This window comes from Phalacrocorax carbo, chromosome 9, assembly GCF_963921805.1.
Source record: "Phalacrocorax carbo chromosome 9, bPhaCar2.1, whole genome shotgun sequence".
NCBI classification, from domain to species: Eukaryota; Metazoa; Chordata; class Aves; order Suliformes; family Phalacrocoracidae; genus Phalacrocorax; species Phalacrocorax carbo.
This window is the reverse complement of record NC_087521.1, coordinates 32,563,229-32,590,230: the sequence shown is the minus strand read 5'-3', so window position 1 is coordinate 32,590,230 and position 27,002 is coordinate 32,563,229. Positions and strand designations below refer to the sequence as shown.

The 27,002-nt window shown below is 50.5% G+C and overlaps 4 protein-coding genes across 10 annotated transcripts in view; 2 read left to right on the top strand and 2 right to left on the bottom strand.

The window, feature by feature from the left end:
* The window catches only part of DAAM1 (dishevelled associated activator of morphogenesis 1), a 96,696-nt gene extending 92,194 nt beyond the window's left edge, over positions 1-4,502 (top strand). For all 5 annotated transcript variants that reach the window (XM_064461016.1, XM_064461015.1, XM_064461018.1 and 2 more), the window contains 2 exons: positions 1,035-1,205; positions 1,660-4,502. In XM_064461016.1, coding sequence (XP_064317086.1) covers positions 1,035-1,205; positions 1,660-1,869 — 381 coding nt within the window. In that variant the 3' untranslated portion in view covers positions 1,870-4,502. The remainder of the gene's footprint in view (positions 1-1,034; positions 1,206-1,659) is intronic.
* A 9,729-nt stretch (positions 4,503-14,231) lies between these two features.
* GPR135 (G protein-coupled receptor 135) lies at positions 14,232-16,936 on the bottom strand. 2 transcript variants are annotated; one of them, XM_064459999.1, is made up of 2 exons: positions 14,694-16,936; positions 14,232-14,318 (listed from the first exon to the last, which is right to left on the bottom strand). In XM_064459999.1, the coding sequence occupies exon 1, from the start codon at positions 16,892-16,894 to the stop codon at positions 15,599-15,601; it is 1,296 nt and encodes a 431-aa protein (XP_064316069.1). In that variant the 5' UTR covers positions 16,895-16,936; the 3' UTR covers positions 14,232-14,318; positions 14,694-15,598. The 2 variants fall into 2 exon arrangements, with proteins under 2 accessions (XP_064316069.1, XP_064316070.1); XM_064460000.1 differs by having other exon boundaries at positions 14,232-14,883; positions 15,218-16,936.
* Positions 16,937-18,498: 1,562 nt separating this feature from the next.
* L3HYPDH (trans-L-3-hydroxyproline dehydratase) lies at positions 18,499-22,032 on the bottom strand. 2 transcript variants are annotated; one of them, XM_064461012.1, is made up of 5 exons: positions 21,499-22,032; positions 21,029-21,198; positions 20,564-20,686; positions 19,540-19,681; positions 18,499-19,000 (listed from the first exon to the last, which is right to left on the bottom strand). In XM_064461012.1, the coding sequence occupies exons 1-5, from the start codon at positions 22,025-22,027 to the stop codon at positions 18,879-18,881; spliced, it is 1,086 nt and encodes a 361-aa protein (XP_064317082.1). In that variant the 5' UTR covers positions 22,028-22,032; the 3' UTR covers positions 18,499-18,878. The 2 variants fall into 2 exon arrangements, with proteins under 2 accessions (XP_064317082.1, XP_064317083.1); XM_064461013.1 differs by having other exon boundaries at positions 19,540-19,630.
* Positions 22,033-22,094: 62 nt separating this feature from the next.
* JKAMP (JNK1/MAPK8 associated membrane protein) lies at positions 22,095-26,702 on the top strand. Its single transcript, XM_064461011.1, has 7 exons — positions 22,095-22,204; positions 22,356-22,447; positions 23,065-23,219; positions 24,220-24,426; positions 24,854-25,035; positions 25,761-25,837; positions 26,151-26,702. Exons 1-7 carry the CDS (start codon positions 22,192-22,194, stop codon positions 26,367-26,369), a joined length of 945 nt encoding a protein of 314 aa, XP_064317081.1. The 5' UTR covers positions 22,095-22,191; the 3' UTR covers positions 26,370-26,702.
* Positions 26,703-27,002: the final 300 nt, after the last annotated feature.

Sequence of the window (27,002 nt, the reverse complement as noted above, 5' to 3'; positions counted from 1 at the left end):
GAAAATCAACAATAACCTCAATTACTTTGACTTATATAGTGACTCCTCTCAGATTCCTCCCTGCATCTTGAAGTGCTAAGTCTCTTAAGTAAACAAAAAATAAAAATGCCCTAAATGTCTTTTTAAGAGCCTTGGGCACCCCCGCAAATAAAACTACATCATGTAGGCAGGCTTTAAAAATGTTCCTCTCGATCTACGCAGCAAAATCAAAGCAACTAATAAATCTGTGCTTTGATTTTGTTTTTCTTTTCTTTTAAGTGTGCTTATCTCCAGAATGCGCCGTCACAATTTTAACAAACTTTCTATGGACAGAGTCTCCTTCAAGTTGGAAGTGAGAACAAAGGATGTCAGTCCCAAGAATGACTCATGGGCTCCTTGGGGACCAGGACGCATCAGCAGATCATGGATGTCCTGTCCTGACCCTTGCTACGGCCTCATTCGACTCCCTTACATTAATGGTGTGCAAACAGCATGAAAGGCCGGAAAACTCCCTATTTCCCTACCCAGGGCTCTGCCTGAGCCTGGGTAGAAACGTCTTTTAGAAGTTTCACCAACACATTTGGTTTCAATAGCAGAGCATGTGGCAATGATAAATAATACCCCAAAAATACTTCAAAGAAAAACTTAAAAGTGCGAGTTTCCCTTCCCCTGCCGTGTTTACTATTAGTTTTATGTCTTCAGCCTTCAGTCCCACAATATTTTGCTTCCTTGTTTTTACTGCTGCTTAGTTAATAAAGTCGAGCTGGGGCAGGGGGAGGCTCAGCAGCGCCGGAGGCGAGAAGGGTTGTGTGGGAGATGTTTTTGGAGAGGGGGCTCAGGAGACATCCAGGTCAGCATTTACAGGGCAACAGGTAAAATATCAGATGGTTTATTTAATGTTTAAGTCAAGGCCTGATGAAGCAAATCCCTGCTCTCTGCCATGGCCACTGGAAGTGTTTCTCTCTGCTCCATCAGGGTGAAGGCTTCCCACGGAGGATTTTGCCTGTGCGGAGGGTATCTCTGGGACTGACGGACCCCTGTCTTCTCTCTTCCAGTTTTCCAAGGCTGTGAAGCACTTCGGAGAAGACACAGACAAAATGCAGCCCGATGAGTTCTTTGGCATCTTTGACCAGTTCCTTCAAGCTGTGACTGAGGCCAAGCAGGAGAATGAGAACATGAGGAGGAGGAAGGAGGAGGAGGAACGCCGGGCACGCATGGAGGCCCAGGTGAGTGGGTACTGGCAAGTCTGGCAGCAACCCCAGGACATCCAGAGATTGCAGCCTTGCCATGCTGTCCCCAACAGTTGCTTTTGGCCACAGTGGCACGGGGAGCACTGAAGGCTGGGCATGGAGCTTCTGCGCTCTTAGACCCACCTGCTTTTTACTGCTGATTGTTTAATTAACTAATGACCTTGGGTTGGTGAGATCTTGGAGCTAAAATGTGCAGCAGTGTTAGTGCTGCCTGTGAGCTGCTGTGACCCACCAGCAGCAACCATGGGGCTGCAGACTTCAGCCCACAGGTCGTATCAATAACCCTGACCAGCTCTCGTGTGCTAAGCACTAGGGTGGGAAAACGCTCATGTTTCATGAGTCTGGGGGGTCACCATGCATGTGTTGGGCACCCCCACAACCACCTGCATTAGATGTCTCCTTTCCCTCCTACCCCTGCCACGGCACATAGCTGAAGGAACAGCGGGAGCGGGAGCGCAAGGCGAGGAAGGCAAAGGAGAGCGGGGAGGAAGGTGGAGAGTTCGACGACCTCGTCTCAGCCCTGCGCTCGGGTGAAGTCTTTGACAAGGACCTCTCCAAGCTGAAGCGCAACCGCAAGCGCATCGCCAACCAGTTGGCAGACAGCGGCCGCGAGAGGCCCGTCACCAAGCTCAACTTCTGAAAAACAAACTACAACAACAACAAAACACAATAAAAAACGCGGGTTAGTCTTTTTGAAGTGGCTAGTGGGGTTTTTTATTCCCATTATACTGCCTTGCAATTCAAAGCAAAACAGTGTCACGCTCTTTCTCCCCGCGGGCGAGTGTGTGTGAGTGTATATACTGTGTATATAGTTGGGTCGGGGTCACGGATGGAGGTGCGTGGGCAGCCCACCTTGATGGGTGCCAGCGCCACCTCCTCCCCTCTGACCCACTCCATAAAGTAGTTCTCCCCATGCACAAGCACAATGCCGCATCCACGGAGCAAGAGAGGACCCATCCCAGAGATGCCGGCGGTCCCTGTGGTCCCCAAAGGCAATGGGAAGCCGCTCCCCGCCACCCTCCCGCTCGGACCCTCCCCGGGCCATTTGCAGGAGACGCCTTGCACACAAACCGAGCAGTTTAAAGAAGAAAAGGAAAAAAAACAAAGTTGACTGAACTTTAATATGTTGGTTGTTTTTTTTCTCATTGTTGTGATTATTCAAAAAAACTGGCAGATCTGTGCTTTCGCACTGGCTCCCAAGCTTGGCGCCGTAGGCGCTCCCAGTGATGCTCTTCCCGTCGTCCTTGGGAAACACTCTTTTTCCTCTTACCGCCATCTTCCTAAAGGAAAAAGTTCACCCCAAAGTGCTTATCGCTCTAACGCCACACAGATGTATTTATACTTTTATAACGTGTTCTGGCCCAAGACGGTGGGAAAGGTCAGTTCTCAGAGGAGACGAGGAGCATAAACTTTTGTGTTGTAATTTTTATTCTTGCTTTCTGTTCAATGGGACAAACTGAATCCTCTGTAAAGGTGGGTCAGGACCGAAGGTCTCTGATATACAAAGGGGCTGGTGCAAAACCCCCTGGCTCTCACCTACCTTCTTTTCTCTTTTCTTTATCGGACACACAGAAGCAGCGATGCCAAGAAACACTCGTCTCTTAGCCAGGTCCTTTTTTGACTGGTTTGCTGTTCATTGTCATTGCAAATTTGTAAGCAGAACTACCTGTCAAATGTCAGTCCAAAAAAAGACAAAAAAAAATAATTCAAAGCTCTCAGGGAGTAATAATTTAAAGGTTTAGAAAATTAAGAATTGGAGAATAAAAAGTAACCACCATTAACATATTAACATTTCTATTCTTAAATTATGCTGAGTATATAGAGGACTGTTACTTTTTACTTTTATTTATTTGTGGTGTGTTTTTTAAGAAAACAAAACAAAACCTTTTTATACCACCAACACTTTTTTGATCCTTTTTGGGTTTTTGTTTGTTTGTTCTTTTTTCCTGTGGAGAGATGAGTTTGTCCCTGTTGCACTAGATATTAACACTATTTGAAATAAGATTGGTTTGTTTTTTTGGTTGGTTTTTTTTTTTGGTCAGATAATCGGTATTACTGGTGGGGTATGGGATGTCAGTTAACTATATGTACTGTATAGCAAAAGTGCTGTTTAAACTAATTTGTATAAAAAAAATATGGTTCTAAGCACCAGAAGGCCGTGGGGTCTGCGTGCTGAGTGAAAGCTGTGAAATCTCTCTCTAAGCAGAATTGTCAAGAGCTGTGGTTTTACCATTTTGTTCTTTTCTTCATTGCAACTTTTGACGCACTGTAGATAAAAAAAAAGAAAAAAAAAAGACTTTCTGAGTAGCATTTAAAGCAGTAATAAATAAAGCAGGTAAGCGTAAAAAAAAGTTCAGCACCTCGTATCCAAGCAGCTGCAAAACCTGCAGATTATGTTCAAAGGTGGAGTTAAGCACTTTGCTTTAAGAAGGAGGGGGAAATAAAGACAGAAGGTAATGATAATACTATTCCTTAACTAAAGTGCCTCTATTTATATTTTTTATTTATGGCTGGAAAAAATGGGGCTGATACAATTGAGGGAATGGACTTGGGGGGGGGAATTTAAAATATAAAAAAAAAAAAAGAAGAAAAAAAGGTTAAAAAAAAAAGAGTCTGGCCTCTGATGGTTTAAGGAATGGTTGGTCACACGTGTTTAATTCGAAAGGCGGTGGGAGTCGGACAGGGTGATCGCCTCCCGGGGTCCCTGGGTGCGGGGCTCAGCCGCCAGCACCCACCCCGGCTCCTGCCTCCACGACCCCAGTGCCACATCAGGACCTTTCCTGACAGATTTCCTCTTGCCCTTCCAAACCCGGTTTGTTTTTTTTCTTTATTGTTCTACAACAGCCTCATTACGAGGCTGACTTTGCCATTTCTTTGTTTTCTTTCCAAAAAAAAAAAAAAAAAGAAAAAAGAAAAAAAAATTAAATCTCTATAAATAATTACAAAGGCTGTGTGCAGGTAATTCCATGTGCCATTGTTGAAAACTACTTTTAGATTGGTGCTGGTGTAAGTAGCCACTCTTTTCTCTTGGGTGTGTATTTTAAAGATGATTTTTTTTTTAACAATGCCAAAAAGGAAAAAAAAAATTCCATAATAATTTGTAAACTGAAGTATATGTCTTGGACCTTATTAGCTTCGTAGTGACCAAGGTAGTCTGTTAGGTGCAAGGATGTTAGTAGTCTTAGCTAGCAGGAAATGCTGTGTAATGTTATGAGACTGTACATTTTCTAAGACGGCAATATGCAATAAAGAAAAATTACTTCGGTGAGTGTACATGGCAAAGCCACGAGTTCTTTGGGGGGGGAAAGAAATGGGATATTTGGGGATTGAGACAGGTGTTGAAGAAAAGGCCCTCCATGGGTTGTTCTTTTTCAGGTGTATTTGCAGACATTGCTGGGGTTGGCTGATAACCCCACTTTACCACTTCCCTGCTGTGTTTTAGGCAGGCGGGGGTTTTTCCACCCTCCTGGCTCACAGCATCCTCATGGTCACCCACTACTGGGCTCTGAAACACCTCCCAGTTAGTGACCCCATTCATTTCTCCCTGCTGCGTTGTTGCTAATGCCTGTTCACACCTTGGTGACGGGCTTTTCTAGGAGCCTGCGCTGAGGCAGCTGCCCATTTTGCATCACGGCATCCGATTGCCTCCCTTTCTCCAGCTGACGGAGCCAAGCCGGTGCTGGCTGGGCTGGCCAGCGCACCTCTAGCAAGCCTATCTAGACGCAGCAGAGATGTTTTCTTGGCAGCAGCCCAAACCCTTCTTGGCCTTTTCACACTCACCATTGCCTTTCCAGCACACCTTTCCATCTGGGCTCTGTGTTATTTTTCATCTTTTTCCAATGCTCTTTGCAATGAGTGACCTTTGCAGCACCCAGCATCCCCAGACCTCACTGTCTGTAGCGATGGGTGCACCTGCATCATGCTCAGACCCATATGCTTCCCACTTTGATCAGGCCTTTCCCCAGTATAACCAGTAAGCTGGCCCCAAGCCAGCACAGATGGGACATGTAACACATTCCTGGACTTGTTGGGCCTTCCTTTGGTGCTATCCCACCCAGCATCGGGTCTGGCAGATATGGCAGCTTCTATTTATATCTGATGTTTCCTACCACGCACTGAATGACCCAGGGTTGGTCTGATGTGGGATGGCGGGGAGCACAGGGGGGTGGTGATGGGCACAGCTACCATCACAGCACCCGGCGGTCAGGTGGGCTGGTGATGCCATGCAAAAGCAGCCCTGGGCTGTGTAGTGAAAGGACCCAAGCAAAAGGGGAGAGGCTTCAGCTGCTCTTTCCTTCATTAATCCCTGTGTCCCCAGCACAGGGGTGCTCTGGGGTATATCCATAAATGGATGCAAACAAGCCGGCCAAACCCCAAGCCAATGAAGACCTGAAATTCTGGTTGATGGCAGACTGCAGGTTTCCTGGGCCACACCAGTGTGTGACACAGGACAGTCCCTAGGACATGGATGGAGTGGCTATGGGAGATGTGAGCAAGAACAGGGCATAGCTTTTTACTCAACCAAGATCTATGAGGGAAAAAAAAAAAGCCTAGTAATGTGCAAGCTTCCTAGCTCGCAAACCCTTCCTCAGGACTGAAATAGCAGCATCTATGGCTTGAGAACATAAATTTGTGATAGAATATTTGTCATCCCAGAGGAAAGGGGAGTGGGGTGGCACTGTGCTGGACTGGCTGTGCTGTGTAAGCCCAAGTCACCAGGAGCTCATGTCCACTGATGACCTGTCTGTCTGGGTTTTCGCCTGAAAACCATCTTCTGCGCCTCAAATTCTGGCTGCTCCCTTCAGTGAAAGCCATGAGGAGGGTGTGTTGGATGGGCCAAACCTGCCCAGACACACCGGTGCCAGGGGAGCTGCTGGGCATGGCGCTCCCAGAGGAATTGCCCCATGGGGCCACTCGGGTTGGTGGCACCAAACCTGCTGAGCCAGCCTTGGCTGTGCTCCGCTCCAGCCCAGTGGCTCTCCCTGTTGCCGAAGGCTGAGGCAACTGAGAGTCCTGCCGGAGCGAGGCGTGTCGGGTGTCATCTCCCGCACTCAACCTGTTGTCCTTGGCACCATGCCCTGGCTTGGAAAAGATGAGTCAAGAGGTTGGGGCAATGACCTGATGCAGACACAGACAGCAATCCATGCAAAACTCCGCTCAGCAAGTAGCACAGACATGGCTCGATGGAGAGACACCAGCCTCCCAGCCCGGCTGGCAGCAATGCTGCTTTGGTGCCGCTGGCAAGGGGTTGCAGGGTGCCGGGTCGGCAGGAGCTTGCTAAACTTCATGTCCAAAAATAATTACTCCCAAGGGAGGGTTCAATGGGAGCATGGATTTGTCAGGCTTTGACATCCCTCTTGGGGACCCTCAGGACAAGGTAAGCATTGCCAGTCCCCCTCCCAGCTGTGTTGTGGCTGGGCCTGCCTCTGGCCCTGATGCCAGTGCCTATGTCACAGCTCAAGCAGATGTTCTGGGGTAAAATTGCACTTTGCCAATGTCACAATCTCTCACAGCCCAATCACCAGATCTAAGGCCCTTGTGCAGGGCTGGCCCTGCTGGAGCGCCCCAAGCACAGGCTCATCCCTCAATGCAGAGACCAGTGTAGCAATAAAACCCCATAAAAGCGCATGGGTATTTATGTACCAGTCTGTGCAGTGGGGTGAACATGCCCTTCGAGCTGTGCTTCTGATGGGGATGGAGAGGCCAAGCTGGCACGAAGGCTGATGGGTGCAGGAGGGAGGCTGCGAGCCAGCACCATCCCCTCTCCTGCAGCAAATCCTGTAGACAGACATCTCTCCTGCAAGCTCTCTCCCTGGCATTGCTCGGGGCCCTGCAATATATGCATGTGAAAAGGAGAGGTCTCCGTTTTAATCAGAGGTGCTCTGACCTGAGAGCTCTGCGCATTTTGTATTATTTTTAGCCTTAAAGCAGGCTTGATGAGTGCGTGCAGGTTGGCCGGGGAGAAAGCCAGGAGCCTGTGCTGCTGGGCCCCAGCAGAGCCTCAGGAAAGGCAGCACCACCATCTGCCGGCACTTTCCAGACTTCACAGTTTTAGAGTTGTCTTGAGTATAAAATCAATCCTGCCTCTTGCTTTCCTCTGCCAGATCTCTATTGTAGTGTGAAAAGTTCACTTTTCTCTAACTGTGGAACGGTGAAAATGCTGAATTTTATATTTGTTTCTGCCAACGTAGTTGAGGAGGGATAATTTTAGTTCTGTCTGTCGTAATTGGAGTCAAATAGCCAAAGGTCACCATGCGTGGCTTCTCTGCGACTTTTGGTGCTGCCTGAGCTTCAGGTTGGTGCACTCTGCCTGCGTGTGCATGTCTGTCTGTCTGTGTCTCTGTGTGTGTGCACACCCACACACATGCATGCAGGCAACACAAATGCATGTATGTATAAGGTAAACTAACTCAAAATAGTTTCATGGTTCATCTGAACTTAACGCCATGGCTTTTGAAATCAGAGTCCCCAACACTGTCCCCCCAGGACTTCTCCTGACACTAGGGTCTCTGCTGGGAGCCTGTTCCTTGCAGCACCCCCCACTTGCTAAAACCCAGCTTTCCTTGCACTCTGTTGTCATATTGCATGAACTCAACATCAGGGTGGTTTCTCAGTTCCCAAGGTAGGTCTATGAAGATAAGTCACTGAATTGTCATTTTTTCCATTACTTACTTTACCAGCCCATATTCCAGCATTTGCTCCTATGCCCATGCTCTCAGCTCAGCCATGGCTCTGCAGGAGGGATAGGGCACATGCACTGTATATTTGGGCAATGGCAAGCACAGCAGAGCTGCCCTAAACCAAGATTACCCTGGGCACCACAACAGCAAGTCTGGAGGACACGGGACAGCTGAACATAGCTATACTCCTACTGCCTAACCCATCCCTTTGGGGTCCCTCCCCAAGATGCTGTTGTAAGCAAAGCTGGGCTGGGATGGTGCCCACGACCTACCCCTGGCTTTGGGTGCTGTGGGGTACTGGGAGATTTCCTTCTGCTTGAATTTGCATTTGTGTATTTCACATGGATTTACTTTGCCAAGCTCTGTACAGAGCATCCCCTGGGCCGAAGGAAAGGTGAGGGAGCTCCAGCTATATGCTTTGCCCAGCTCCCAGCCTCTGCCTGGGACCCTTTTTACCTTGAAATTGGAGTGTGAAGCACTCAGGGAAGACCTAGTTTCTACAGCAAATCTTTCCAATTTAATAGCAGGGGGCAATTACTATTTGAGTTACATTTTCTGGAAAGACTCCACAATTCAGATGCTTTATTCAAACCTGGCATGACCTCAGGGACAGTATATTGCCAAATGTTCTGTAAAATGCACCAGACAGCACAGCAGCCACAGGCACAGGTCAGGGAGGAGCACAAGTGCCACAGCACATCAGATTTCACTGGAGAAATAAGTGACCTGGTTACTCAGAGCATTTTTTTCCCTGATGCTGAGATTTGTTCAGAATATGTTGTTAGAGCAGATAAGCAAATTACATTTACATGGTTGCAAGGAAATTGCTGGGTGAGAGATTTAAGATAAATTTATCTTGCTGCGTCTATGACCCTGAGGGTTTTTAATTTTTAGGACTCATCCAGGGGGTTTCATCCCTCACCAGCTGCAGCACTGGCATCTCCCCAGCTGCTCTCCACTGTGGTGTGGTAGGATGGCCCAGCCCGGTGCTAGCTCTCAGCCTCGCCTAGGAGCCAGCCCAGCACCCACATGCAGCCCCAGCCTGGGGAGAATTTCCATTTGCTCTGAGTGCTCACACTTCAGTGAAGCCCTTTGGTCAAGCCCCCAAGCATAAAACTAAGTCTTTAAGCCTGCACATCAGTACTACTGGCAGAAGCAGGTGGAGAGATTCCTGCTGCCTTCACCCAGCCTTGCTCCAGCCCCTAGCAGAAGCAGAAATGTTCCTCCAGATGCAGAAAAGTAGCGCTGAATATTTCCACTCCAGATCTCCACCCCAGGAGCTGAGGAGCATTGTCTTCCTAAGTGATGGCCCCAAAGTTACCCCTGCTGCACCCTTCTGCTTCTTACAGCAGGGTCAAGGAGCTGGTGTCCCCACGTCTGAAGGGAAAGCACCCACAACATGTGAAGCACTGAAGTTTGCAAATGCCTTTAACTCTTCAGTGCACACAACAGTAAAAACCCCTCTGAGAAAAGCTGCAGTCCTCTTTTCAGAGCAAAGCTTTAAAACAAAACCCCCAATTTTTCAGTCTCTGAATATCTTTAGATGCTCCCTTGTTTATTAGTTTCTGAGCCGACTATTTATGGAAGAGCTAAGGTTGAAAATACCTCATAAAGGCAAGGATAATGGATGCATAAAGTTAAGGAGCTCAAGTATTTGGAAATTGCTCCCTGATCTGTTTTGTGGTCTTCTGCCAGTGCTTGCCTTTTTGAAACCAGCTGAACCTGGAAGAGCTCAGTCCCAGAGAGACAAGAAATAGCTCAAATAACAAATGGCTCCTCTCAGAGTGAATTTACTTCCTCTGCTGAATCATAGCTGGATCCAGCTCATCTTTCATGATCAGCCCAGAAGCCTGTGGGCATGTTGATGTGCTGCTTCACCCAGTTCAAACAGCCTGAGCCAAGCTTCAGGGCTTGAATGCTGCCTGAGTAGCAAGTACCAGCATGACCCCTCCAGTTGGGGTGGCAAGATGAGCGCAACGATCCCTGCAGAAAACACATGGATTGTTCCTCAGTTGTGGCTATTACAGGTTGCACTAGAAGAGCCTGGGTTTAAAGCTCAGCCAAAAACCCATCCTCAGGTGTGTGTGGAGCTGAGCACAGAGTGGCGATGCCCACAGTGATGGGTACAGGAGCAGGGCAGGGCTGCCACCTCCCCAGGACAGAAATGCTGGAGGGTGTCACCACCTGCCTTCCCTCTGGCACAGATGCCTAATGGAGAGGGGGTCTTTGCGAGTGAATCCAGTGCAGGATCTGACTCCCAGCGCACACCATGCTGTGCCAGTATTCCACCATTGAGTCCTCTTGCTAAATACCCTCTGGCTTTGATCAAAGCCTCCTGGGGTCATCCATCACTCTCCAGCCAGACTAACGCAGACCCTGGGGTTTCTGCTACTTTCAGTTTGATTTCCCCAGTGAATCATCCATTTTATACCACTGAGAGGGATTTACAGTCTGTCTCTCCATGCCATTTCTCCTCCTGCTTCTCACAGTGGTGATTTGCTAGGAAAGCAGAGCTGTTCACCAAGCACTTCAGCTGGGGTGAATGTAGACACCTCAAGACTCAGGCAGTGTGCTGCAAGCAGCACAGCAACCCATTGTTCCTTTGCAACTTGGGAACAGCAAGAGGGCTGGCCACAGTATGGGTAGTGCCTCATCCTCTGACATTGAGCCCCAGTGAAACCACTGGGACTCATTCTGCTGATCCCCGCAGCTTGCAGCAGCACAGCGCAGCTGGGCATGGGGTCACCCAAGCCTGCATCCCACTGCAGGTTACTCCTCCTGCACGATTTGGGACCATTTTATTCTTCCGGCACTTAGTTACTACCTTGTTCCTGTGTAATGCTTTGCAAGCAGCTCTAGAGGCTCACCCATTTATTATGGATAATCAGAGTCACCATGTAAAACTACGAATGTATCTAGAGGGAAGAGGCAGCTCTGCCGCTGAACTCAGCACGCTGCCAGCATCAGGATTGATCTCACCAGGCATCCAGGCTGCAGCTTTTGCAGCTCTGGACAGCGTGCAGCACAGACATTAGCCAGTGTTGCACACAATGCCGCTTTTCTGATGTGCTTTCCAAATTATTCATTTCAGCCTCTACAACAAACCTTTCAAAGAGCAGCATGTGTTGACCTTAATGATGACTACTGAATCCATCTTTGAAACTAGGTTTCAGAGAGGTACACTTAGGCCTTGCACTGCATTGGTCGCAACCCTTGCTCTGTATGTTTTTATCTGGGACGTGGCAGTCCTGAGGGGAGAGTGGTTGATCTCATTAACAGGATGAGGCTTTTCTTAGGGTCATTAGTGGAAAAGCAGTGCTGGCTACTCAGATCTCTGATGGCATCTACTGGATATGCAAACCAAAACCACTGCTGAGAGAGAAGTGGGGATGGGGGATCTTATTCACATGAGTTGTTCCAGTTCTGGTGATTATTGTCAGCTAATACAGCCATCAGGCTGTCACTTACAAACAGCTAATTGTTCATACTACCTAAGTTATGCACAAAGCATTTGTTTTGAACCTAGACTTCGTCTAGACTTTAGGAAGAGAGGGGAAAATAATGACTTGAATGAATCTGATGACTAAATCAATGGCAAAACTACACTGACACCAGTTGGAACAGTACCTTTTAAAGTACTTTTCATTCAGCAAGACTTAATGTTTCCCTTCTAAGATGTATCAGCGCCATGTGTATCATTGCCAAATAGCATGGCACTCTTAAACTGAAGGAAGGTAAGTATGCTGGAAAGTAGACAAGGGCCTGAACAGCCCAAGGACTAATCTTTAGATTTGACTTTGACTAACGTCACTCGTATCCAGGGTTGACGTGATCTTCAAATCATGTGGTCTGCTCTTTCGCTTATGCTGAATATCCTGCACTGAATCACTCATGATTTTTGAACTGAGGTGCTAAAAAGCGTCCCAACATCCTTCAGAATCCTTGTGCTAATGAGACTGCAGTTTGCCTTGCATCCAGGCTCAAGGGAGGAAGAAGGGAAGAAGTCTAGCAGAGTTGTGGCTGGAGGGCTGGAGCCTCAAAGCTAGTTTTCCACTGTCTAAACCCTTGGCATCTTGCCACCTTCTGAGTTCCTCTTCAGCCCAGAGAAAGGGAATATCTAAGTGGGGTGACACCAGCATGGTCATGTAAGAGGTGTGAAGCTGATGTCCCCATAGAGGCTTGTCCAGGAGCCACCTCCTGCAATGTTTTCTTACCCAGGAACAAGCAGTTGTAACCATGGCCAGAGCTTTCAGAGCTAGGGTAAAACAGCAAGGTAACCCTCAAGTCTCCTTCTCCAGGATGAACCCATGGAGCTGTTGTCGGGTACAAGGACAGACTGACACACTGGCTTTTGTGTTAGCACGGCCAAGACCCTCTCGCCCTGCTGGTCTGCACTGCTGGTGAGAGGCAGCAACCTTCAGCACAGCCAGGACACATAGCATTTCAAGTACCGTTTCAGCAGGCAGCCTTTGGCATGTTTTGTGTGCACCCTGTGTGCATTTGTGTGTGTCTGTCTTTGCTGTTTGTGGTTTATTTAAGATACTTCACCCTTTGGTTGTATTTTTTTGAAGCACACTTTTAAAAATGCAGCTGTAGGCACTCCTGTATCTGACTTGCTCAACAGCACGTGATTATGAGGAGTGCAGGACCAGCACAGCTTTAAAGCACAGGCTGGCTCTGTACTGGAGCTGCAGCAGGTCCACGTCAAAAAGGATCTGGTCAAGAATCTCCCCTTGCTACAGCCCAAGTTAGTGTTTAACAGAAAAGTGCTGATCTGTGACAGCTCAAAGACCACCGCGAGTTGCCCTCATTCAGCTCTGCACATACAAGTCCGAAGTACAAGCACTGGCCAGCGCTTGTTAAACTCGAATTGAAAACCCAGCCCTGCCCTTGCCAGTAGTAACTGCACAAGGATGCTTACCTGGCCTGTGGTACGCTGGTCAGGGCATGAAATCCATAGAAAACTAAACCAGCATGCAAAGGAGGGAATCAATGGTTTTCTGTTTAGTGCCTGAGCTGGTTAGCAAGTCAGCTGGGTGGTGCAGACAGAAGCGACTGGGAAGGTGGCCAGAGTTGAGCACTGAGGGGAGCACGACCACCCTTTTCAGGGGTTTTTAGTCATATGATCAATGCAGCCATAGCACCCCATGAGTCAGGCACAGCAGTGCTGGACCTTCATCTTACTTGTTTTCTTAACCCAAGAACTATCCCTTAGTTTGTCTATTCCTACCAAGTTTGTTCCAACTGGCAAAGCTCTTCTTGCATGAAAAAAGTGTGGGGAAAAAACCCAAACCTGTAAATCTGTGTGGTGGTAAGAAGGCTCTAAATCATCACTAATGGTCGAAGTGCAGGCTCAGCGTCAGAGCTGCAGAGAAGCCAAGCTACAAACAGCAACATCCTTTCTCCTGCGACACAGACTTATTATCACAATAACGGATTCATGTCAAACATGCTACTTGTACCACGGCCAGAGGATCTGAGTTAGGATGCTGTTCTGCAGGCGATGCACAAACTACAAGCGGTATGCCTTTGCCCACTGTCTATACTACACACACATTAAGGCTGATGAGTATTGAGCTTGGACAGTTTTCCTTGCATCTGTCCTCCCCACTACATTACAGAGCACAGGAACTTACTCCAAGGACCATGGCTACAACTCATGGAGAAACATCCCTCTTGGGAAGGCAGACCCCTGCGGGTTTTCTTTGCTGTCTACCTCCTGGATTGCAGCTGAATTTTTCTATAGATAATATAACAGTTAATGACTATTGGAACTCAGGCAAAAAGCTCTTGAAGCTGTTTCAAACACCAGAGAACTCTGTATGGCAAATTAGCCCGCACCAATCTCCTTGTTACCCCCTGCCAGCTACCTAGGTAAGAGTTAAATCTAATCTTATCATTCACAACCACGTCTTTCACTTTACACTAGCCATACCTTGCTGTGGAAGGGCAGGTATGCAAGAAATTCCTGTCCTACCCTTCTAACAGGTCACTAGGGTCCAAGCAGCTTCTGTGAAAAGCTGTGGGTTTTCTGTGCAGCTTCTCTCTGAAACAGTATGAATACACCACTCAACTTGCAAAATCCAAGACTTGTAGGGCAAAGCATCTGTACTGAGGAGTAGTCAAAGGTCAAATCTTTTCCTCGTGGACTTTAGGAGCATCACAGAAGGACATTACATTAATGCTCACAGCATGAAAAATGGCTGCATTAAAATTTCACAAACAATTAGGTCTCTCTCTACTATCATTCATCTGGCAAATTTTTACAGAAGTTCCCTTCTCAAGGCTGTGCTGAGAATGATGCCAGGCTGAGACACTTAAATCTCCTGCATAGAAGACAATTTATTTCTTGTCTCACTTACAAAATAACGATAGTATGTTCACTTGGGTCACAAACAGTTGAAAAAGCCTGTAAAGCAGTAACGTTGCATTTTTAAAGCCTGTACAAGGAAAAACACTGCTTGTCTTTCATATTTAACTCTGGCAAAGATAAAGGAAGGCCCAATCTCAGTTTCTGATTCAAAATACTAATTTAAGGCTTTAGGCCTTTGAACAAAAAAATTATACTGATAAATTCATTTGAATTTATGCCATGCAATTGCACTTCCATTGTGTTATTTTCCTTTTTTTCAATAGCAAACAGCTGATTTTTAAATATTACACTCCAGATGGATTGCCACCATCAATACAATAATATCTGTTCTCTGCATATACACATTTTCACATGCTTAAGAGCACACGAAGAGCGCATGGAATTGCTTTACCTCTGCTTTCAGATACTCACCTCTCTCGCATGGCTCCTCTAAACATGGTTACACTCTTAGAGATGTGAGACGCTTCGGATGAGCTCAAAAAGAAAATGCACACCTTGTGCACAAACTCAGTGATACCATAGTCTACACCCACACCCTTTTCCTCAGTCTGTCTGAAGAACTCTCACTTCTCATATTCATACTGTTTTAAGCTGACTGTACCTGCAAAAAAAAGAAAAGGCTGCTGAAATTCTGACAACTGAGGTTTCATCTTCCTTTCCTTCCCTCCCAGTATCATATATCTTCCCTGTCACAACAATTACTGTTTTGTTATGCTTGGGAGTTTGAAAAAAAAAAATCAATCATCTTAATAGATTGCTTTTTTAGCCTGTCCTACAGTCTATGACTTTCTGACTATCAGCACATCCATGTGTAACTGTTAAAGCAGCATTTTCCTGCCATGGTGCAGTTTTCACAGTGTGGTGTTTTCCAAGTGTATTCCAGCTGCCAGTGCTCAGCTTTCAATTGCCTCTTTGGCACTTAACAAATAGCTCACACAGTCAGTTGGTTTGGGCTGTATTTGTGTGTCTGCCTCTTAGCTCCACTGCGGCACTTTCTGCAGGACCAGAGTAAACCCTGTTTTGTTCTTGCAGTCAGACTCTTGTGCTGGCTGGGTTCAGTGGCTACCACCAGTGTGTCAGGCCTGCTGAAAGGGAAGAGGCGCTCCCTTTACCCATGGATCTCTCACTCCTGGCAGACTAGGTCGCCAAACCAGAGCTCACACGATGGAGAAGAAATCACACTGTGACTCGCACAGTCCTGTCTCTCCAATTTCCTGGTAGTCTGGCTGCAAAGGGCTCCAAGGGCCAGGGGTCCCCACATTTCCTCAGGGAAAGGGCCCCAGGGCCCAAGGCTTCCATCCCGGACCCCAATCCCTTCAGAGGCTGGTGTTGACAGTGTCCACTTTGGCCTGCAAGGCTGCCTCAGAGATGGTGTCTGGCTGCCCATCCCGACAGAAGAGGACAGCGGGGTTCTTGCAGGCCCACATGGCCACCTCTCCCCCACTCACTGGGCTGGAGGAGGATGGGGCACTGCCTTGGGGGCCGCTCTGCCGGTTGACATAGCGCTCCCGGACGCGGTCAGCCCGGCTCCGGGGCTCCGGCCGGTGGCCTGAGGCTGAGAGGTAGGCCGCCACGTTGTTCCTAGTCCTGTAGCCGCCCTCACGGCTGCGCCGCAGCAGCACAGAGATGTTGGGGTTGCGGGCGGCATAGATGAGGGGGTTGATAGCACCATTGGCCCAGGCCATCCCGCTGGCCACCGCGTCCATGGTGGGTGAGAAGGGCAAGCGGCCAGCAGCGGCAACCAGCCCCAGGATGCAGTAGGGCCCCCAGCAGCAGATGATGGAGACGATCATGATGAGGACGGTGGTGGCTGTGCGCATCTCCCCGTAGGCCCGCAGCAGGTGCCCGTAGGTGGTGAGGGGCCGCACGCGGCTCTCAGCCAGCCGCACCGCCCGGCAGATGTTGTAGTGGCAGAAGCACATGAGGGCGAAGGGCAGGAGGTAGCAGAGCACGATGAGGGCCGCGCCGTACGGCGGCCCCAGCCGGGAGGAGCCCCAGGGCAGCACGTAGACACAGCGGTAGGCCCCGGGCCGGGCCTCTCGCTGCCCCTCGCCCGCCAGCCCGTACCAGGGTCCGGCCAGGGCCAGGGCGGCCAGCCAGACGGCGGCCAGGAGCTGGGCAGCGCGGCGGCGGCCCATCTTGTGTCGGGGCTGGCGGACGATGGCGCAGTAGCGGTCGAAGGAGAGGAGGGCCATGGTGAGGGTGGCGGCGATGCCCAGCCCGGCGTGGAGGGCGGCGCTGGCCAGGCAGAGGCGCTGCCCGAAGAGCCAGGCGCCGGGCGGGCGGCTGAGCAGGCTGAGGAAGGCCAGGGGCAGGCAGAGCAGGGCACCCAGCAGCTCCGACAGCGACAGCGACAGCACGAAGGCGTTGGTGACCGTGCGGAGCTGCCGGTGCCGGGCGATCACCAGCACCACCGCCCCGTTACCCAGCGCCGAGATGGCAAAGATGAGCAGCAGCGCAAGCGCCTGCGAGGCCAGCGCCGCCGCCGACCACCCCGCCGCCGCCCCCCCCGCCGCCGCCGCCGCCCCGCCGCTCTCATTGCCGCCGCCGCCGCCGCCGCTGCGGGAGAGGTTGCCCGGCACGGCCGCCGCCGGCTCCATGCGCAGCCTCATGCCCCGGTCCGCGCCGCGGCCGCAGAGGCGCTGCCCGCCCGCCCCGGTCCCCGCCCGCCCCGGGCCGCTGACGTCGCCCGGCCGCCGTTGCCCGGGGAACCGGCCCGGCCCGCCCGCCCCGCCGCCCGGGGGCGGGGCACGGAGACCCCGGCCGGCACGGCCGGGCTGGGGACAGGGAGCCCCCCCCTTCACCCCACAGCGGCGTCAGCCCCGTCTCAGAGCCGGGGATGGGTCCCCACAGCCCCTCTCCCCTCACGGCCCTGCAGCCCATCACGAAGGGGCAGGGGCCAGCTACTCCCAGACACTAAGGTGGAGGCTGGGACTACCCCCCATGCTCTCCAGGTTGGGGTCTCACAAGCTGAGGGGTGGAGAGGTCAGGCCGGGGACCCCCACATAGGTAGCAGGACCCTGTCCCCCCTCTTTCAGCCATGCTGGAGCTGCCTGCCCCTACGGGAGAAATTTCTTAGGGATGGGGACAGTGAATAGATAAGAAAGGCTGTGACTGAATTAATGGCTGAAGAGCTTCCAACCTTTCTGCACTGGGCTTCATGACTTGCTGCCCCAGCTGTTCTCCAGGAGCCAGGCTGGGGGACTGATCACAAGGAAGATGCCCAGAAGCTAGAAATATGCTGACGACTTTGCTCCTTCAGAGGATGTGTGTGTCACTTCTTGCTCCCGACCAGAGGCTGTACAGGATTTACCTGGGTGTTAGAGGAAAGCTGGGAGCAAAAGCCACAGACACCAGCCTGGAAAACCTGGAAAACAGCGCAGCCACTCTCTGATTGTGGGGAATTTTGTTTCTTCCTTTTCCAAAGTTGTAATTTTCAATTTGAGAGAAGATCTTCCTCTCAGGCTTTTCCATGCCAACCTCTTCCAAGCTCTCCAAGTGCAACTTGCTCCCTTCTGCTGTAAGAGCTACTGGGAGATGATCATTCTCATTTTCATGTCTCATTTTAACAAGGCACACTCCCATGAGTGTCTTCAATAAACAAACACCATTTTGTCCAGAGACACAGTGAAAATTACAGGCCCCAAGTGGTCTGAAGCTCTGCTTCTGCCACTGCAAATGCCTTCCAGGGGCCAGGGTTTGGTTTGTTTTTTCTACCAGCAACCCTCCCTCGATGGACTCTGGCAAAGCACACACTGACTGCACTCTGCTGCACAAGCTGCCCCTGGGCTGAGTCAAAATCATCATTAAATAATTTTGCAATCAAAGGTCACAATGGATCAGACCTTCAAATACAGCTACCTACCCCTGTTGAAAGTTAACCACAGGGTATTTGCCACCAATGATCCAAGATTAGCAAGACAGGAAGGTTTAGGGAAGCAGCATAACGTGGACACGCAGCAGGGACAGTGGGAAGTTCTGAGCACCTGCACCCAGCCCCAGGATGCAGGAGGGCTCTGGCAGGGGTGAAGCGAGTGTGGTGAGGAAATGGGGTGTCTGGACAGTCCTGAGCGGGGAAAGCTGGGGCACGAGATGGAGCAGCACAGCCAGCCGAGTGGGAGGCATCAAGGAAGAGCAGGCAATCCAAACCAACAGCCACGGTACACGTGAGTCCTGGAAATGAGCTCAAGGAGTAAAAACAAGAGGAGAAAGGCAGTGCCTTCAGCTGGTGTTTAATAGGAAGCTGGCTTTGAAATTAGTAATTTGCAGACATAGATAAGGCACATAAATCTGAAGACAGGTCTCCAAGATCAGCTCAATTTTCTGTGAATAATTATTGAAAAAAAAAAAAAAAGAAAAAGATTATGGCTTCTCAGAGCAGCCCATATATGCTAATCACATTGCACCCAATACGCTAATCACAACAGGGGAACTGCCTGTTATCTTGTAACACGGCAGATGCTGTCACACCACCAAAGGCTGTTCCTGTTGCTCTGGCATATTGCGAGGAGGCGTGTGGAGAAGCAGAACAGGAGTGCGTGGGCAGGAGAAGCGCAGCACCATAAGTGAGGCTTTGCCACTGCCCAGTGGCTCAGGTCACTTGAAAAAGAAGCCGTGTTTCAGCGGGTCCTCCTCTTCGACAGTGAAGGTGGCTGTACCGGTGTAAAAGGCTTCTCCTGAGACTTCCACAACGACAGCATTGTAGTCCCCAAACTTGGCTTCCTGCAAAGGGATTAGGATCAGGACAGGGGTGACAGGAGGTTCTCCTCTCTCCCAACCCCACGAAATGCCAGCGCTACCTGGCACTTCACAGATACCCCTAACCGAGCGCTCTGCCCTGCCCAGGTACATCCCAAAGGATGCAGCAGCCCTTTTACCACCTCACCCTGCCTGCACAAGCTCCACACCTGCACAACTGCTGCTGCCCCTGCGCTGAGCTCACGAGCCCCTGGCACTGCCACAGCCTGGGTTTGCCTCAAAGGAGGTCGCCAAGCTGCTGAGGTGCCCAGTCCTTTCCCGATGGCTGAGGGACAATTTGAAGGGAAGCCACACAGCAGAACAAGGTCTTACTGTTACTTGCTTCCCTAATAAAAATCCTGAAGCTTGAGGCTTGTGGGAAGGCAAGACCCCAGGCACCTCCCTCCTTCCATATGCCCTTCCCCCAGAACAGAAAGGCTTTTCGGCTTCTCCACTGAGCCAAGGCAACAGTGCTCTTCCAGTCGTCCTCAAGACAGAGGCAAAGTCCAGCACAAGCCACTTGCCTGCACTGCCTTCCCGGTGAACAAGGACCCCGTGGTACTGCTCCGAAAGGTCCTGGTCTGATTCAGCTGGATGAGTCCCTTATGGTACTGCAAGGCAATGCGAGCAGTCACACCCGAACCTGTTGGACTTCGGTCAACCTACATTCAGAAGAGAAGACAAACCACCTCTTGTATTTTGGGTTTTAACAGAAAACAATATTGCTCCCAGTTATACTGTGCTTGGGGGAAATCCACTGAGCCCAGGGATTTCTACAGAATCAGGATACATCACAAGCCAGAAGACAAAATACGCAGGTTTGGGGTACTTTTGGACTGTGATCAGCTTTGGCAAACTGGTAGGGATGAGTTATCTGATAAATATTGAGGATATTTAGGGAGTGCTTGAAAGCTTCCCAGCATCATAGCAAAAGGACTGAGAAGAGCAGAGGCCACCTTCCCCACTCTCACGTGTCAAGGTAGGACCAGTTCTCCTTACACTAACTGTGAGAGCAGCTGGCCAGCCTGGTCTTTAAAACCTCCAGAACCACCACGTTGGCCAGCTTCTAAGGCGATCTGTTCCAATGCTCCACGCTCCTCACTGCTAGGAAGTCCAACTGAAACTTCCCCTGCTATTTATGTGATACCTTATCCACGGCAGACAAGGATAAAATTTCACACCCTCTCTCTTCCCTCCTGCTCTGTTGATCCCCAGCAGCTGTTCCCTAGATTAGGACTTGAAGAACACACGCTATGTCTGTTGGGATCCCACCTCAGCCCCTTAGCTCTTGGGAAATTCTGAGCTATGGGGTGTGGGTATCAACCTTTTTAAAATGCCACCACCTAAGATTAGCAGAATTATTTCTGTCATTAGGAGCTTAAACTGCTTGTGGTGACACTCAGCTCCTCAGAGCCATTGCTGTAGCAGAAGCAATGATCACTGACCCAAAACGAGAAAAAACAGAACCATCCTCATCTCTGCAGTAGATGTAAGAAGGGAAAAAGGTGGCACCTTGTGTGTCTGAGAAGAGCCCATTTCTGTACCTGCTCATCTGCAAACACGCAGATGTTGGTGGTGGGCTCCTCACTAAAGGCGTCTTTCCCATCCGTCAGTATAGTGCCATAGAGGAACGCCAGGTCTTCGCTTTCAGGGTGATGAAGCTTGAACTGGGAACAGCACAGACAGGTTCACCAAAAATGCGTGCAGCAGTTGGGCAGTCAGCAGTAAGTGCAGTACAGCTTCCTCGAGGGACCAGGGGAAGGGGACAAGGCCACACTGCTGTGTTTGCACCTCTGCTTCTCTGGTAACAGAGATGGACACAGCAGCAGGAAAGCAAAAAAACTCCCTCTTACATCCTTGTGAGGCTGGAGGAGGACTGAGATATTCAACATGGGGCTGGAAGGATGGGGAATCCCTCCCACCCTAAGCGGCTCAGGGGAATAAAGGGCCTTGTTTGGTGCAGTCACCCCGAAGGGAACCTGCCAGAATACCACAGCGTGCTACCATACCTGCTTTTTCACTGCTTCCGTCACAGCGCTTGCCGCATTGACGAGGTCTCTGGTCTTTGAAGAGCACACATCAAGGCCCAGCTGCTCGGCGTTGAGAAAGGCATAGAAAGTGCCACCGTAACCAATGTCGACCACCACCTTCCCGTGACCGGGGACGTCAATGGCCAAGTCTGGGCAGAGAAAGGGAGGGTGGTGAGGAGGGGAAACTGTGCCGAGCCATGGGATTGCACGCGGAGCAAACCAAGCTGCATGCAAGGAAGGGGATGGGGATGACAACTCAAGTGCTCCCATGCCACAGAGCGGCATGTGATGCCTTGTGCCATCCCTGATGGCCTCATCCTGCATCTGGGAGACAAGGGAATCAGGGATTTGCCAGATGCCCCTCAGACAGGCCACCAGCCCCCACCCTGGCACGGCCAGCACCAATGCCCCCCACCCCCCAAAACCAGCGTGGCAGGCTCGGTCCCCACCGGTGGCAGCGGCGAAGGCGGGCACACTGTGGAAGCGGACCGGGTTGCCGCTGCGGCTGCCGTCCCAGGGCACGAAGGCGGTGACGGTCCCGCATGGGCAGCGCAGGCGGACGGCAGTCTCGGGGCTGACGGGAGCCGCCACCAGCCCGTAGTCGAGGGCGAAGCGGCCGAGGGCCAGGACGGCATGGCCGCACATGGCACTGTAGCCGGCGCCATGCAGGAAGAGTGCCGCGAGGTGAGCACCGGCGGCTGCCGCCCCGCCACGCACCACCACTGCCGCGTACATGCCGGCGTGGCCCCGCGGCTCGTGCACCAGCGCCCGCCGCACATGGTCCTGCGTGGCCGCCACCTCCCGCCGCAGCGACAGCAGCGATAGGCCCCTCTCGGCCGCCGCCTCCGCCACCTCCAGCCGCGGGACGATGCGCAGCGGCTCGCCGCCCGTGTGCATCTCCACCGTCTGCAGCACCAGCCCCGAGGGCGAGCGGGGCGGCAGCCACACTCCCGCGCCGCCCTCCCGCACCGCCGCCATCTCCCACGCCTCGGCGGGGCGGGCGCCGTGCCGGCCACGCCCCTGCGCCGGCCGCGCCTCTCCTGCGTGACCGCGCCCCCCGCCCCCGGCGGGGTGGAGCTTACCCCGCGTCGGAAGCGGAAGTAGCGCGTCGGAGGGAGGAGGGCACTGGGCTGTTTACCGGGATGGTCCGCTCCGGTAGGACGGGGCGGGCGGGGGCACCGGGGTCGGCGGTACCGGGGGGTAGGGGGGGGGAGAGGTGGGAGAGGTGGGTGTGGTGCCGGTGGCGCCTCTCGGCTGCGGGGAGCCGCGGCGCGGTGATGTAAGGCGGGCTGCGCTCTCCCCACAGCTGTGGACATCCAGCCTGCCTGCCTCGGGCTGTACTGCGGGAGGACGGTCCTGTCGGTCAACGGCTCCCTGGAGACCTACGGGGACTGTGGGGTAAGTGTGGGACTCGGCCTGGGGCGGGGGCGGCCCCGGCTTTGGAGGCTGGCGCGGTCCCCGCCGTGAGCCGCCGTTGGCCGTGGGGAGCGGGTGCGATGAGGGCCGTGGTGGGGGGTGGCAGAGCTGCCTTACCCAGAGCAGGAGCTGCGCGATGCAACGTTCCCCGAAGGAGGTGCTGAGGGCTTGGTGCGAAACGGGAGGCGAGCGGCGGGGCTGCGAAGGCTGGAGCCGGACGGGGCGGTACGGAGAGATGTGCTGAAGTAGCTCTGCTCTCTTGATTGTAAAATACTAATGGAGACAAGATCCGGGTAGAGCGGAATAACGGGGAGCAAGAAACTCGGGGTAGTGGTTGTGAGCAGCCTGGTGGGTGAGCTTAGTGATGAGAGAGAGGTGGAGTGGCAGCAGGAGAGGAGACAGGAGTCTTGGATGAAGCCTTTTAAACATAATTTGCTTTTGTCTATATTAAGAAGCAAGAGCCAGAGAGTGAGGTCAGTGCAAGCTGAGAAATCACTGAGGTCAATGTTTCTGATATTTCTCCAAACTTTTTCTAGAAACTGCAGCGGATCATTATTGGTACTCAGGTGCTTTGTAAATACAGTCTCTGCTTTTTGTAGGTATGCCCTAGGGGTCAAAGAACCGATGACAACAAAATCTGCCGGGAGTGTATGGGGTCTCCGGACCGCTATGACTGGCTGTACCTTGGTTTCATGGCCATGCTTCCCCTGGTCTTACACTGGTTCTTTATTGAATGGTATTCAGGAAAAAAGAGGTTTGTATATTCCTCCTTTTAAAAAGTCATTTAAAAATGGAAATCTCCGATCCATGACTGATGAGTCTGAGATGCTGAGTTGAACTGTCCAGCAGTTCATGCTGTTGGTTGAGCTGATATGGTAGAATATACGCTTTGGGCAGCTGGAGGTGGGTTTTATTTACAAATGTAAGACCCCTGCAGGTCTTCCTTGCCAGTCACTGCCCTCAGGACATGGCTGGTATCTCTTTAGTGTGGCGGTGCCCAGTCCCTCTGGCAATTTGGGCTGGACTGGTTTCCCAGTAGCATGCAGGAGCACCTCACCCCCTCTCCACACCAGACCCACCACTTGCAGCGGCCCCAGTCAGTGGGCTGCCTGCGTGCAATGAGAATGGGTTTGAGTTTTCTTTTTAGGAATATGTATTCTGGGTTTTGGTCCTGATAGTGTAGCTGGTATAACCTTTAGGTTTGCGTGGTGCATCAAGGAAGTTCTGTAAAACAGGGGTTTAAAACCACAGATGCACGTAGCCATTGGGTGCTAGGCTGGAACTTTTAAGAACTAATGACTCCGGGGTGTACTAAACACAGAAAACACAGGGGACTGATGGAGTGTGATATATGAATATATCACATCCTTAACAAGGACTTGCAGCTTTTTTTGCTTATATCATATGTAACAATGTCATCCCTTCCAAGACGTGTCGTGTCTTATCCTCGCTGCTCCTTTCTTCGAAACTGCAACAGCAGCAGCGGTGTTGTCCCTCCCCTGACAGGCTGCTTGTGCTACAGCAAGCGTTCATTTAAGGAGCTAGAATGTTGTTCAGTCACACTTCATACACTAAATCATCTGAGATTGTAAATGAGTTTCCACATTCAGCTTCAAATACTTCTGTTCAACCAGCATTGTCCTATCCTTGGTCATGGTGAATATTAACTGTGTAGAAGGTTCTGTGTACTTTAAGGGCCTCCACTTTTCAGTCGGCGTTTAGCAAAACAGTAGTAAATCTCTCTCCTTCCACAGTTCCAGTGCATTGTTGCAGCATGTCACTGCCTTGTTCGAGTGCAGCATCGCGGCAATTGTTACGCTGCTCGTGAGCGACCCCGTCGGCTCTCTGCATATCCGCTCCTGCAAGGTGAAGAAGCTTTCGGACTGGTACACAATGCTTTACAACCCAAGTCCTGACTATATCACCACAGTGCACTGCACTCATGAAGCAGTCTATCCCCTGTGAGTCTAAAGGCTTTTGTACTCCTGTCTGTCCCTGCCTTTCATACAAGCGTGTTTCTGCCTGTGCTTCTTCTCAAAGTGTTCAGACATAACGTGGACCAATGAGTATCAGTCCTTGAAGTCTTTTTGTGCGTCGGCTGTTTTATGCCTGAAACACTTAGCAACACCTAATGACTTTCTGAGTTGCCAAGAAGGTGGTGTAGTCTAAGCTTATTTAGCTGTGAAGCTTAAGACTTCATTTTTGTTCCCCTTTGCTGGATCTTGTCAGTTTCCGCTAGGAAAAGTGAGCCTGTCCTTCTGTGTTTACAAACCTTTGACCGTAAATTGACTTGGCTGATTCCCTGGCTCTGAGTTGAGCCTGCTGGAGAAAAAGAACTGCATGTTTTAAGGAATTTATTTTTTTTTTCTTTTCCCCCCACCCCCCCAGGTACACCATTGTGTTTATATATTACGCCTTCTGTCTTGTGTTAATGATGCTACTTCGGCCTCTTCTGGTTAAGAAAATTGCCTGTGGTTTAGGAAAGTCTGATCGATTTAAAAGCATTTACGCAGCGCTGTACTTCTTCCCTATCCTCACCGTGCTTCAGGCCGTGGGAGGAGGCCTGCTCTGTGAGTTCTCTCCTAATAACACTAATAAACATACCCATAAACACACACTCTAAAGAATTACTTAGGGGAGGGAAGGAAGGGACATGACGCCCCTTTTGCTTGGGGAATAAGGACATTGTTTAAGGTTATTGGAAGGGCTCTCACCTGGAAAGGCTACTCATTAGTAGCCCTGTCCTAACCAGGCTCTGGCCCAGCACTGCTTCACCTCTGCTGGTGCTGCTAGAGACTGTCCCCTTCTGAAAAAGGGAATAGAGGGGGTATGAGAGGAAATTACCTCAGAGGGAATTAATTCCACTTTCTGCTAGGGTAGAGTTTGTCCGATTTCAGAGATGGATTAAAGTATAAGTTTGGGGAGATCATTTCTTTTTGGTTTAGCTTCCAGCATATTTCACACAACAGGGACAGGTGCCACAAAATCCCCCTGCAGCCTGCTTTTCGCATTATCTGCCTTTTTCAATTAGTGGTTTAAGCATACAGCAACTCCAGCTAGAAATACTTGCATCGCTTGCATGTGACAGAAGTTGAATTTGAAAACCCAAGCTGGAAGCACTGAACAGTTGTGCTTGGCTGACCCTTACTGCAGTGCATGTCTGATGTGATGACAAGAGGTGGGCTACAGGAGCTCAGTTTACTTCACACCTATGGTATATGTGGAAAACCTATCTCTGCTGAAGTGTATATAGTGCATTCTTTTTTCTGCTAATGTGTACAATATTTGCCTTTAGATTATGCCTTCCCTTACATCATACTGGTGTTGTCTTTGGTTACGCTGGCTGTGTACATGTCTGCTTCTGAAGTGGAGGTAGGTAAACGTGTTTCCTACGTTAAAACTCCTAATATAAAATACTTGGAACAAGCAGAGCCCACGTTGTATCTTGCCTTTTCTCAGTTATGTATTGTGCATGTAAGCCTCTACCGTTATGACTTCTCTTAGCTGGAGGAAGCTGTGGGGAGACTTCCCTCTTGTGGCGCACTGAGAAACTGCATTATGCGCTGGAAGGGCTCAAACCCAGGAGGCTTCATACAGTCTCTGTGCATGACCTATAATGTCTCTTAAACAGTGGGTGCTAGGTAACAGGCTGAATGCTAACAGGATGCTGTGTCTGTTTTCCAAGTCTTTCAAGGATCTTCTTGTCAGGAAGAAAAGGCTTGTTGTCCTTGTCAGCCACTGGTTACTTCATGCTTATGGAATCATCTCCATTTCCAAACTGGATAAGCTTGAGCAGGACCTCCCGTTGCTTGCCTTGGTACCCGCACCTGCCCTCTTCTACCTACTGACAGCAAAGTACACCGAGCCATCACGCATACTCTCAGAAGGTGGAAATGGGCACTGAAAGAAGCCCATGCCAACAGCACTGTCCTAATGATCTGGATGAAGCAATATCAGTGCTTGTTATGCTTTAAAACAGAAGCTTACAAAGGAAGTTATTTATGTATGAGCCTTCTAGGTGAACCACCTCTGAGTGAGACTGTGTAATATTAAAAGGCTGCACTTTGTATTCCTCACAAATACCTGGTATAGGTCGAAGGGAATGTCTTTGTATCTATTTATCACTGTAAATCTGTATAAAAAGCTTGTGACACATTCTAGTAGAGCAGTTTGTGTGTATGTATTTATTTCCTAATACAATATTTCAGGTGTTGTTTGAATAAAATAATAGATTCTGGTTTTCAGTCTGGTTGCTATGTGGAAGAAAAGGAAATACGTTGTAAAGTTCTCCACAAAGTATAGTTTGTGCTCCGTGTACTTCATGTATGGAGACCACTTCCCAGTGATCATGAAACAGTAGTAGCCTTCCCACTATAATTTGACTATACTTTTCCATCTAAGATCAGATTAAAGGCCTTCTTTTTCTGAAGGCCTGCACCTTTTGTCAGCAACCTGCTGGCTGCAGGTGAGTGTGGGTAAGCCTGCAAAGCAGCTGTTAAACTACATATGGGTGAAGCCATCTCTGCACCTTCCAGCA